At 45.8% G+C, this 12,572-nt stretch overlaps 1 protein-coding gene across 2 annotated transcripts in view; it reads right to left on the reverse strand.

Moving 5' to 3' along the window:
- The window catches only part of PTPN11 (protein tyrosine phosphatase non-receptor type 11), a 209,001-nt gene that overhangs the window by 109,592 nt on the left and 86,837 nt on the right, over positions 1 to 12,572 (reverse strand). For both annotated transcript variants that reach the window (XM_063964356.1, XM_063964355.1), the window contains exons 5-6: positions 5,098 to 5,214; positions 4,867 to 4,980 (exon numbers count right to left, since the gene is read on the reverse strand). In XM_063964356.1, coding sequence (XP_063820426.1) covers positions 4,867 to 4,980; positions 5,098 to 5,214 — 231 coding nt within the window. The remainder of the gene's footprint in view (positions 1 to 4,866; positions 4,981 to 5,097; positions 5,215 to 12,572) is intronic.

Raw genomic sequence — 12,572 nt, forward strand, 5'->3', positions numbered from 1 at the left:
AGCCCAGGAGCTATATGTGATGTATTTCTTTAGCCATATAAGGTTTAAACATGTTTTATTGCGTCTCAGGGCGCTCCCCCCCAGCGCCCTGCACCCTCAGTGACCGGAGTGTGAAGTGTGCTGAGAGCAATGGCGCACAGCTGCAGTGCTGTGCGCTACCTTATTGAAGACAGGAACGTCTTCTGCCGCCGATTTTTCCGGACCTCTTCGCTCTTCTGGCTCTGTAAGGGGGCCGGCGGCGCGGCTCCGGGACCCATCCAGGCTGAACCTGTGATCGTCCCTCTGGAGCTAATGTCCAGTAGCCAAGAAGCCCAATCCACTCTGCAGTCAGGTGAGTTCGCTTCTTCTCCCCTTAGTCCCACGATGCAGTGAGCCTGTTGCCAGCAGGTCTCACTGAAAATAAAAAACCTATTTAAAACTTTTACTCTAAGCAGCTCTGGAGAGCTACCTAGCATGCACCCTTCTCGGCCGGGCACAAAAATCTAACTGAGGCTTGGAGGAGGGTCATAGGGGGAGGAGCCAGTGCACACCAGGTGACCTAAAAGCTTTTACTTTTGTGCCCAGTCTCCTGCGGAGCCGCTATTCCCCATGGTTCTTACGGAGTTCCCAGCATCCACTAGGACGTCAGAGAAATTCTTATTAAATACTTTGTTCTTTACATAGTTGAATGTGCTGACATCAAAATCACACAAATATTATCAAAGGAAATCAAATTTATTAACACATGGAGGTCTGGATTTGGAGTCACACTCAAAATTAAAGTGGAAAAACACACTACAGGCTGATCCAACTTTGATGTAATGTCCTTAAAACAAGTCAAAATGAGGCTCAGTAGTGTGTGTGTGGCCTCCACGTGCCTGTATGACCTCCCTACAACCCACACAAGTGGCTCAGGTAGTGCAGCTCATCCAGGATGGCACATCAATGCGAGCTGTGGCAAGAAGGTTTGCTGTGTCTGTCAGCGTAGTGTCCAGAGCATTGAGGCGCTACCAGGAGAAAGGCCAGTACATCAGGAGACGTGGAGGAGGCCATAGGAGATCAACAACCCAGCAGCAGGACCGCCTTTGTGCAAGGAGGAACAGGAGGAGCACTGCCAGAGCCCTGCAAAATGACCTCCAGCAAGCCACAAACGTGCATGTGTCTACTCAAACGATCAGAAACAGACTCCATGAGGGTGGTATGAGGCCCGACGTCCACAGGTGGGGGTTGTGCTTACAGCCCAACACCGTGCAGGACGTTTGGCATTTCCCAGAGAACACCAAGATTGGCAAATTCGCCACTAGCGCCATGTGCTTTTCACAGATGAAAGCAGGTTCTCACTGAGCACATGTGACAGACGTGACAGAGTCTGGAGACGCCAAGGAGAACGTTCTGCTGCCTGCAACATCCTCCAGCATGACCGGTTTGGCAGTGGGTCAGTAATGGTGTGGGGTGGCATTTCTTTGGGGGGCCGCACAGCCCTCCATATGCTCGCCAGAGGTAGCCTGACTGCCATTAGGTACCGAGAAGAGATCCTCAGACCCCTTGTGAGACCATATGCTGGTGCGGTTGGCCCTGGGTTCCTCCTAATGCAAGACAATGCTAGACCTCATGTGGCTGGAGTGTGTCAGCAGTTCCTGCAAGACGAAGGCATTGATGCCATGGACTGGCCCGCCTGTTCCCCAGACCTGAATCCAATTGAGCACATCTGAGACATCATGTCTCGCTCCATCCACCAATGCCACGTTGCACCACAAACTGTCCAGGAGTTGGCGGATGCTTTAATCCAGGTCTGGGAGGAGATCCCTCAGGAGACCATCCGCCACCTCATCAGGAGCATGCCCAGGCGTTGTAGAGAGGTCATACAGGCACGTGGAGACCACACACACTACTGAGCCACACTACTTGTTTTAAGGACATTACATCAAAGTTGGATCAGCCTGTAGTGTGTTTTTCCACTTTAATTTTGAGTGTGACTCCAAATCCAGACCTCCATGGGTTAATAAATTTGATTTCCATTGATAATTTGTGCGTGATTTTGTTGTCAGCACATTCAACTATGTAAAGAACAAAGTATTTAATAAGAATATTTCATTCACTCAGATCTAGTATGTGTTATTTTAGTGTTCCCTTTATTTTTTTGAGCTGTGTATGTATGTATGTATGTATGTATGTATGTATGTATGTATGTATGTATGTATGTATGTATGTATATATATATATATATATATATATATATATATATATAGTGCATCCAGAAAGTATTCACAGCACTTAAATTTTTCCACATTTTGTTATGTTACAGCCTTATTTCAAAATGGAATAAATTCATTTTTTTCCTCAAAATACACATAATACCCCATAATCACAACGATTTTTGCAAATTTATTAAAAGTAAAAAAACTAAGAAAATCACATGTATATAAGTATTCACAGCCTTTGCCATGAAGCTCAAAATTGAGCTCATGTGCATCCTGTTTCCACTGATCATCCTTGAGATGTCCCTACAGCTTAATTGGAGTCAACCTGTGGTAAAGTCAGTTGATTGGACATGATTTGGGAAGGCACACACCTGTCTATATAAGGTCCCACACTTGACAGTGCATGTCTTCGCATAAGCCAAGCATGAAGTCAAAGGAATTGTCTGTAGACCACCGAGGCAGGATTGTCTCGAGGCACAAATCTGGGGAAGGGTACAGAAAAATATCTGCTATGTTGAAGGTCACAATAAGCACAGTGAACTCCATCATCCGTAAATGGAAGAAGTTCGGAACCACCAGGACTCTTCCAAGAGCTGGCCGGCTGTCTAAACTGAGCGATCGTGGAAGAAGGGCCCTGGTCAAGGAGGTGACCAAGAACCCGATGGTCACTCTTTCAGAGCTACAACATTCTTATGTGGAGAGAAGAGTACCTTCCAGAAGGACAACCATCTCTGCAGCAATCCATCAATCAGGCCTGTATGGTAGAGTGGCCATACAGAAGCCACTCCTTAGTAAAAAGTGCATAGCAGCCCACCTAAAGGACTCTCAGACCATAAGAAACAAAATTCTCTGGTCTGATGAGACAAAGATTGAACTCTTTGGCGTGAATGTCAAGCGTCATGTTTGGAGGAAACCAGGCACCGCTCATCACCAGGCCAATACCATCCCTACAGTGAAGCATGGTGGTGGCAGCATCATGCTGTGGGGAGGTTTTTCAGCGGCAGGAACTGGGAGACTAGTCAGGATAGAGGAAAGGATGAATGCAGCAATGTACAGAGACAACCTGGATGAAAACCTGCTCCAGAGCGCTCTTGACCTCAGACTGGGGCGACGGTTCATGTTTCAGCAGGACAACAATCCTAAGCACACAGCTAAGATATCAAAGGAGTGACTTCAGGACAACTCCGTGAATGTCCTTGAGTGGCCCAGACTTGAATCCGATTGAACATCTCTGGAGAGATCTGAAAATGGCTGTGCAGCGATGCTTCCCATCCAACCTGATGAAGTTTGAGAGGTGCTGCAGAGAGGAATGGGCGAAGCTGCACAAAGATAGGTGTGCCAAGCTTGTGGCATCATATTCAAAAAGACTTGAGGCTGTAATTGCTGCCAAAGGTGCATCAACAAAGTATTGAGCAAAGGCTTTGAATACTTATGTACATGTGATTTCTCAGTTTATTTTTAATAAATTTGCAAAAAATCTCAAAAAAACCTTTTTCACGTTGTCATTATGGGGTATTGTGTGTATAATTTTGAGGGGGGAAAAAATGAATTTATTCCAGTTTGGAATAAGGATGTAACATAACAAAATGTGGAAAAAGTGAAGCGCTGTGAATACTTTACGGATACACTGTATCTTTATATTTATCTATATATCAATCAATTATTACAGTGTTTGTATGGTATGTATACTAATCTAATAATAGTCAGAGCTTTATTTCCTTTCCTAAACACCAACTTTTTGCCACATGGAATTAGCAAGTCACAATGCTTCACATTCCAAATTTACCATTAATGGAAAGTACAATGAATAGGAATTAATAGTAAATTGGTCTGATGGCCAGGCTGTCGGGTTGTAGTGAATAATTGTGTACAAAACATAGGCCTGACCACTGAGTACTAGTCACAGGATCTCTTTATGCAGCACTACAGCCTGTATCAGACACTGCAGTAATAGCCTTTATAGCACAGGCAGTGCAGTGCTTTCTTGAATAGACTACTGCAATGCCACAAAGGGAGGAAAGAGTAAAAGGGGAGAAACAAATTGTGACTATCCCAACAATCTGAAGTGATTTTCATACAATTTACAACTAAAAACATACATCTTTTTGCGGGTAATGGACAGGAAAATACTTGTTTCTCATTAATTTCCATCACTAATTTGCAACGCACATGAAGTAGCAGAATAAAGGTTAGCTATTGCCAAACTACTGTCGACAGTCAGCATTTATGACTTGATGAGAAATTATGTCTACATCATTTGTTACAGAACATTTCAGGGCCAAAAAAAGTAAACCATGAAAACATATGTTCAAACGATATTTCACCTTGCTTACTGTAGCTTTGCCATTACGAAGAAAAAAACAATACACAAGTGGGGCAAATGTTATATGTGTAAGTAGATGTGCTATCTTTACGCAATATTATAATAACTGTTAAGCAAGTGCTTGTTATGTAACTGCTGGGAGAGTTCAGTGTTTCAGCTACTTAATCAGTGATACTAGCCTGGCCATAATCAGAGAGCTTCAACAAGCTGCAGATTCAATTATGTACGGAAGGCCGTGGAGCAGGTCTTGGCGGCTTCCACGCGTTAACTGCAGAAGGCAGACTTTTCTTGCAGCCTATGGAGGTGTTGGTGGAATCAGCCTACTGTAATAGCGCAAAACGTGCAATGTGGCTACATACATACCTCAAATTCTTCCCAAAATCCCTGCTTAAATTTATCAGCAGTTTCAGCAGGTTTACTCAGCTCCTTTACTCGACTCTCAATTTCTGCTGCATTTATACGTGTTGTATTTAGAGGCTGTAAACAAAAAACAAATGATGGGTTAAATTTGGATGTAGTTAATATCCCGGCGGTCGGGATCCGTTACATATACACTACTGGTTATGACTGCTTCTCAATGCTTTCTTTTTGTACCTGTTTGAGCTGTAGAACGGTCCCTAGCGTCTCTACCATTGGGTTCTTCTTATAGTGTTCAACCAGATCGGTCAGGGAGTCAAACTTCTCTCCACCTCCAACATCATATTTCAGTTCCTGGAGAGAAAAAACTAAATACATGACTAAAGAATCATATTGATACATTTGTTTCACAATTTTGCTGAATAACTGACTTTCGTGGGTTTTCTAGGAGAGAACTCCGTGACAAGATCTTTAGAACATGTTTGGCATAAAGACACAGTTTTGACAACAGACAATCTGCAGCTGTTGTTGAACGTTTGACTTGCGCCATTGGCAGCCTGTTTCTGGATTTTAATTTATTACTGAAAACGGCAGCAAAAAAATGCCAAGGTCAAGTAACTTTTTCCAGTGTTCCAAAGTTTTCAGGCAGTTTAAAGAGGAAAACAGAACCTGATACTATAACAAGCTAAGAAGCAAGAAAACTACATAAAATGCAGGAACTGGCCTGTACAGAAGTGTCTCGCTACAAGTAACCATGGTGGAAATTTACTAAGCTCCCGAATCCATTCTAGTTTCTCGGGTCTCATCTCGGGAACTTACTAAACACAAATATCGGCAGTGTTGGTGCTATTCGTATTGAGATACACTGACGTCCATAAAAATACGAATCAATAGACCATCGATCAAACACGGCTGTTATTTTATACAACAGGGGAATTTACTAAGAATTTGTAGTCTCAATCACTGCCGACAATAGCCAAACACTGCCGGGAAAGCATAGAATTCGTACAGAAATGCAGCTTTCAAATAGACCTTTTTGCTGCCGTGTTTTGATAGTCATGCATGGATCAGTGAGATCTGTGCATGCTTCTCTGTGTAAAAGTGTCTAAAAGTGTTAACATTTTTAAAAAGAATTGCGCGGGGGTCCCCCCTCCTAAGCATAACCAGCACCAGGTCCTTTGAGCCGGTCCTGGTTGTTAAAATACTGCGGAAAAATTGCATAGGGTTCCCCAGTATTTATAAAACCAGCACCGGGCTCTTGGGCCGGTCCTGGTTCCAAAAATACGGGGGACAAAAGATTTTTATTTTTAAAACCAGCACCGGGCTCCACTAGCTAGGGCGATAATGCCAAAGCGGGGGACACATTTATGTAGGTCCCTGCGGCTGTGGCATTTCCCACCCCCACCGACCCCATAAGGCACCAAAGGGCCAGGGGTGAAGCCCGAGGCTGTGCCCCCATCCATGGACAGTTTATTTTTTTTTTAACCCATGGAAGCCTCCAGGGAAAGAAGAGGACAGAGCTACACAAGATTTTTGTAAGTCTATATTTTTTATTTTAACAGGTACCCGACTGGATTCTACATGGACAAGTGGACGTGAATGGCGGCGTAGGATGTAGGTAAGTATATACGAGTGTGTAAGTGTGTTTTATTAAAATGTTATTGTCACAGTGTCTTGTGTTCTTATTTGGGTATTTCCTTTGTTGTGAAACTACAGGTACCAGCAGACCCGTTAACAGGTGCCTGGAGGGGGGGGGGGGGCACACCTTGATATTTTTGGGGTCCCCACTACCCCAGGAAACCCTGGACAGGGGTGACTAATTGGGGTGGTAATGCCATGGCCACAGGGACCTACATAAATGTGTACCCCGGCTGTGGTATTATCTCCCTGGCTAGTAAAGCCCGGTGCTGGTTTTAAAAATACATCTTTTGTTCCCCGTATTTTTTGAACCAGGACCGGTCCAATAGCCCGGTCGGTGCTGGTTGAATAAATACTGGGGAACCCTACTAAATTTTCCCCCTGGTATTTTAACAACCAGGACCAGCTCAAAAAGCCCGGGGCTGGTTATACTTAGGAGGGGGGACCCACAAACAATTTATTTTTTTTTTACTTGTGCCTATTGCACATACTGTACACAATGCAGCCCTGCACTGATCCGGCCGGGCTTCATTGTGTTAAATCCGGCAGTGTTTTACTATTCTCTCCCGTAAAACACTGTCAGCAATACGAGTTACATCGACATCGGTGAACTCGAATTGGAAAAACATGGTAGTTTTGTAAATTATCGTGTTTTTTCTCAAAATATTGCAATCACATACTGCTGATGTCAGCAGAGATTGATCTCGGCTGACATCTGCAGAAATACGGATTTTAGTAAATATACCCCCATGTCTTCTGTTAAACTTCTCTTTTTGCTGCTTAGTAAAACATCTAAAGTATGCTGTTATTCTCAGAACAGTCCCGTGTATATTCTATGTATGTACACATTTTATTAAAGTGGCCTTTCGACCTACATTTACATCTGCTTGGATCTTCTTCCAAGAATCTAGTATTCTACTATCAATAACTTGGAAGCGTTACTCAATTACACCTAGATACTATTTGTGGGAAAAACACAAAATACTTGTGTTAATACTATAAACTATGGTCTTCAACCTTGGCCCTCCAGCTGCTGTGGAACTACACATTCCAGCATGTCCTGTCACAGTTTTGCTATTAAGGCATGCTAAAACTGAGGCAGGGCATGCTGGGATGTGTACTTCTACAGCAGCTGGGAGGGCCGGGGTATAAAACCCATGCTATAAACGATGTAACAAATTCGAAATTCCAAACGTCAGTACTCACCAACGAGCACATTCATCAAAATAATTTTTCTAAAGTTATGTGTAAAAATAAGAATTTACTCACCGGTAATTCTATTTCTCGTAGTCCGTAGTGGATGCTGGGAACTCCGTAAGGGCCATGGGGAATAGCGGGCTCCGAAGGAGGCTGGGCACTCTAGAAAGATTTTGGACTACCTGGTGTGCACTGGCTCCTCCCACTATGACCTTCCTCCAAGCCTCAGTTAGGACACCGTGCCCGGACGAGCAGACATAATAAGGAAGGATTTAGAATCCCGGGTAAGACTCTTACCAGCCACACCAATCACACCGTACAACTCGTGATACTATATCCAGTTTGACAGTATGAAAAACAACTGAGCCTCTCAACAGATGGCTCAACAATAACCCTTTAGTTAACAATAACTATTTACAAGTATTGCAGACAATCCGCACTTGGGATGGGCGCCCAGCATCCACTACGAACTACGAGAAATAGAATTACCGGTGAGTAAATTCTTATTTTCTCTAACGTCCTAGTGGATGCTGGGAACTCCGTAAGGACCATGGGGATTATACCAAAGCTCCCAAACGGGCGGGAGAGTGCGGATGACTCTGTAGCACCGAATGAGAGAACTCCAGGTCCTCCTCAGCCAGGGTATCAAATTTGTAGAATTTTGCAAATGTGTTTGCCCCTGACCAAGTAGCTGCTCGGCAAAGTTGTAAAGCCGAGACGCCTCGGGCAGCCGCCCAAGATGAGCCCACCTTCCTTGTGGAATGGGCATTTACAGATTTTGGCTGTGGCATGCTTGCCACAGAATGTGCAAGCTGAATTGTACTACAAATCCAGCGAGCAATAGACTGCTTAGAAGCAGGAGCACCCAGCTTGTTGGGTGCATACAGGATAAACAGCGAGTCAGATTTTCTGACTCCAGCCGTCCTGGAAACATATATTTTCAGGGCCCTGACAACGTCTAGCAACTTGGAGTCCTCCAAATCCTTAGTAGCCGCAGGCACCACAATAGGCTGGTTCAGGTGAAACGCTGACACCACCTTAGGGAGAAACTGGGGACGAGTCCTCAATTCTGCCCTATCCATATGGAAAATCAGATAAGGGCTTTTACATGATAAAGCCGCCAATTCTGACACTCGCCTGGCTGAAGCCAAGGCCAATAACATGACCACTTTCCACGTGAGATATTTCAGATCCACGGTTTTTAGTGGCTCAAACCAATGTGATTTTAAGAAACTCAACATCACGTTGAGATCCCAAGGTGCCACAGGAGGCACAAATGGGGGCTGAATATGCAGCACTCCTTTCACAAATGTCTGAACTTCAGGTACTGAAGCTAGTTCTTTTTGAAAGAAAATCGACAGAGCCGAGATCTGTACTTTAATGGAGCCTAGTTTTAGGCCCATATTCACTCCTGCTTGCAGGAAATGCAGAAATCGACCTAGTTGAAATTCCTCTATTGGGGCCTTTTTGGCCTCGCACCATGCAACATATTTCCGCCATATGCGGTGATAATGCTTTGCCGTAACATCTTTCCTGGCCTTAATAAGCGTAGGAATGACTTCTTCCGGAATACCCTTTTCCTTTAGGATCCGGTGTTCAACCGCCATGCCGTCAAACGCAGCCGCGGTAAGTCTTGGAACAGACAGGGCCCCTGTTGTAGCAGGTCCTGTCTGAGCGGTAGAGGCCACGGGTCCTCTGAGAGCATCTCTTGAAGTTCCGGGTACCACGCTCGTCTTGGCCAATCCGGATCCACGAGAATGGTGTTTACTCCTCGCTTTCTTATTATTCTCAATACCTTTGGTATGAGAGGCAGAGGAGGGAACACATAAACCGACTGGTACACCCACGGTGTCACTAGAGCGTCCACAGCTATCGCCTGAGGGTCCCTTGACCTGGCGCAATATCTTTTTAACTTTTTGTTGAGGCGGGACGCCATCATGTCTACCTGTGGTTTTTCCCAACGGTTTACCAGCATCTGGAAGACTTCTGGATGAAGTCCCCACTCTCCCGGGTGGAGGTCGTGTCTGCTGAGGAAGTCTGCTTCCAGTTGTCCACTCCCGGAATGAACACTGCTGACAGTGCTAGTACATGATTCTCCGCCCATCGGAGAATTCTTGTGGCTTCCGCCATCGCCATCCTGCTTCTTGTGCCGCCCTGTCGATTTACATGGGCGACTGCCGTGATGTTGTCTGACTGGATCAGCACCGGCTGGTGTAGGAGCAGGGATTTTGCTTGACTTAGGGCATTGTAGATGGCCCTTAGTTCCAGAATATTTATGTGAAGGGAAGTCTCCTGACTCGACCATAGTCCTTGGAAGTTTCTTCCCTGTGTGACTGCCCCCCAGCCTCGAAGGCTGGCATCCGTGGTCACCAGGACCCAGTCCTGTATGCCGAACCTGCGGCCCTCTAGAAGATGGGCACTCTGCAGCCACCACAGTAGCGACACCCTGGTTCTTGGAGACAGGGTTATGAAGCGATGCATCTGAAGATGCGATCCGGACCACTGGTCCAACAGGTCCCACTGAAAGATTCTGGCATGGAACCTGCCGAAGGGAATTGCTTCGTAAGAAGCCACCATCTTTCCCAGGACCCGCGTGCAGCGATGCACTGATACCTGTTTTGGTTTCAGGAGGTCTCTGACTAGAGATGACAACTCCCTGGCTTTCTCCTCCGGGAGAAACACTTTTTTCTGGACTGTATCCAGAATCATACCCAGGAACAGTAGTCGTGTCGTCGGAACCAGCTGTGACTTTGGGATATTCAGAATCCAGCCGTGCTGGTGCAGCACCTCCTGAGATAGTGCTACTCCCACCAACAACTGTTCCTTGGACCTCGCTTTTATTAGGAGATCGTCCAAGTACGGGATAATTAAAACTCCCTTTTTTCGAAGGAGTATCATCATTTCCGCCATCACCTTGGTAAATACCCTCGGTGCCGTGGACAGTCCAAACGGCAGCGTCTAGAATTGGTAATGGCAATCCTGTACCACAAATCTGAGGTACTCCTGGTGAGGATGGTAAATGGGGACATGCAAGTAAGCATCCTTGATGTCCAGGGATACCATGTAATCCCCCTCGTCCAGGCTCGCAATAACCGCCCTGAGCGATTCCATCTTGAACTTGAATTTTTTTATGTATGTGTTCAAGGATTTCAAATTTAAAATGGGTCTCACCGAACCGCCCGGTTTCGGTACCACAAATAGTGTGGAATAGTAACCCCGGCCTTGTTGAAGTAGGGGTACCTTGATTATCACCTGCTGGGAATACAGCTTGTGAATTGCCGCTAGCACCGCCTCCCTGTCTGAGGGAGCAATCGGCAAGGCAGATTTTAGGAACCGGTGGGGTGGAGACGCCTCGAATTCCAGTTTGTACCCCTGAGATACTATTTGAAGGATCCAGGGATCCACCTGTGAGCGAGCCCACTGATCGCTGAAATTCTTGAGGCGGCCCCCCACCGTACCTGGCTCCGCCTGTAGAGCCCCACCGTCATGCGGCGGACTTGGAAGAAGAAGCGGGGGAGGACTTTTGCTCCTGGGAACCTGCTGTTTGTTGCAGTCTTTTTCCCCTACCTCTGCCTCTGGACAGAAAGGACCCGCCTTTTCCACGCCTGTTTTTCTGGGTCCGAAAGGACTGAACCTGATAAAACGGCGCCTTCTTAGGCTGTGAGGGGACATGGGGTAAAAATGCTGACTTCCCAGACGTTGCTGTGGAAACTAGGTCCGAGAGACCATCCCCAAATAATTCCTCACCCTTATATGGTAACACTTCCATGTGCTTTTTTGAATCTGCATCTCCTGTCCACTGGCGAGTCCATAAGCCTCTCCTAGCAGAAATGGACAATGCACTTACTTTAGATGCCAATCGGCAGATTTCCCTTTGTGCATCTCTCATATATAAGACTGAGTCTTTTATATGGTCTATGGTTAACAGGATCGTGTCTCTGTCTAATGTGTCAATATTTTCTGACAGTTTATCTGACCACGCAGCGGCAGCACTGCACATCCAAGCTGACGCAATAGCTGGCCTAAGTATAATGCCTGTGTGTGTATATACAGACTTCAGGATCGCCTCCTGCTTTCTATCAGCAGGTTCCTTGAGGGCGGCCGTATCCGGAGACGGTAGTGCCACCTTTTTAGACAAACGTGTGAGCGCTTTATCCACTCTAGGGGGTGTTTCCCAACGTGACCTATCCTCTGGCGGGAAAGGGAACGCCATTAGTACCTTCTTAGGAATTACCAATTTTTTATCAGGGAAAGCCCACGCTTCTTCACACACATCATTTAATTCATCTGATGGGGGAAAAACTACGGGTAGTTTTTTCTCTCCAAACATAATACCCTTTTTAGTGGTACCAGTAGTTATATCAGAAATGTTTAACACCTCTTTCATTGCCTCAATCATACAGTGAATGGCCTTAGTGGGCATCAGGTTTGACTCATCGTCGTCGACACTGGTGTCAGTATCAGTGTCGACATCTGGGTCTGCTTGAGGTAGCTGGCGTTTTAGAGCCCCTGACGACCCATGCGACGCCTGGGCAGGCACGAGCTGAGAAGTCTGGATTTTCTTATATAAGGAGTCTATACGTGCACTCATTACTTTCCATAAGCCCATCCACTCAGGTGTCTGCTCCGCAAGGGGTGACATCCCTTCTAAAGGCATCTGCTCCGCCTCCACATCATTATCCTCATCAAACATGTCGACACAGCCGTACCGACACACCGCACACACACAAGGAATGCTCCGAATGAGGACAGGACCCACAAAAGCCCTTTGGGGGGACAGAGTGAGAGTATGCCAGCACACACCAGAGCGCTATATAATGCAGGGACTAACTAAGTTATGTCCCCTATAGCTGCTTTTTATATTATATATGTATTGC

Source organism: Pseudophryne corroboree, chromosome 1 (genome assembly GCF_028390025.1).
Source record: "Pseudophryne corroboree isolate aPseCor3 chromosome 1, aPseCor3.hap2, whole genome shotgun sequence".
Taxonomy (NCBI): domain Eukaryota; kingdom Metazoa; phylum Chordata; class Amphibia; order Anura; family Myobatrachidae; genus Pseudophryne; species Pseudophryne corroboree.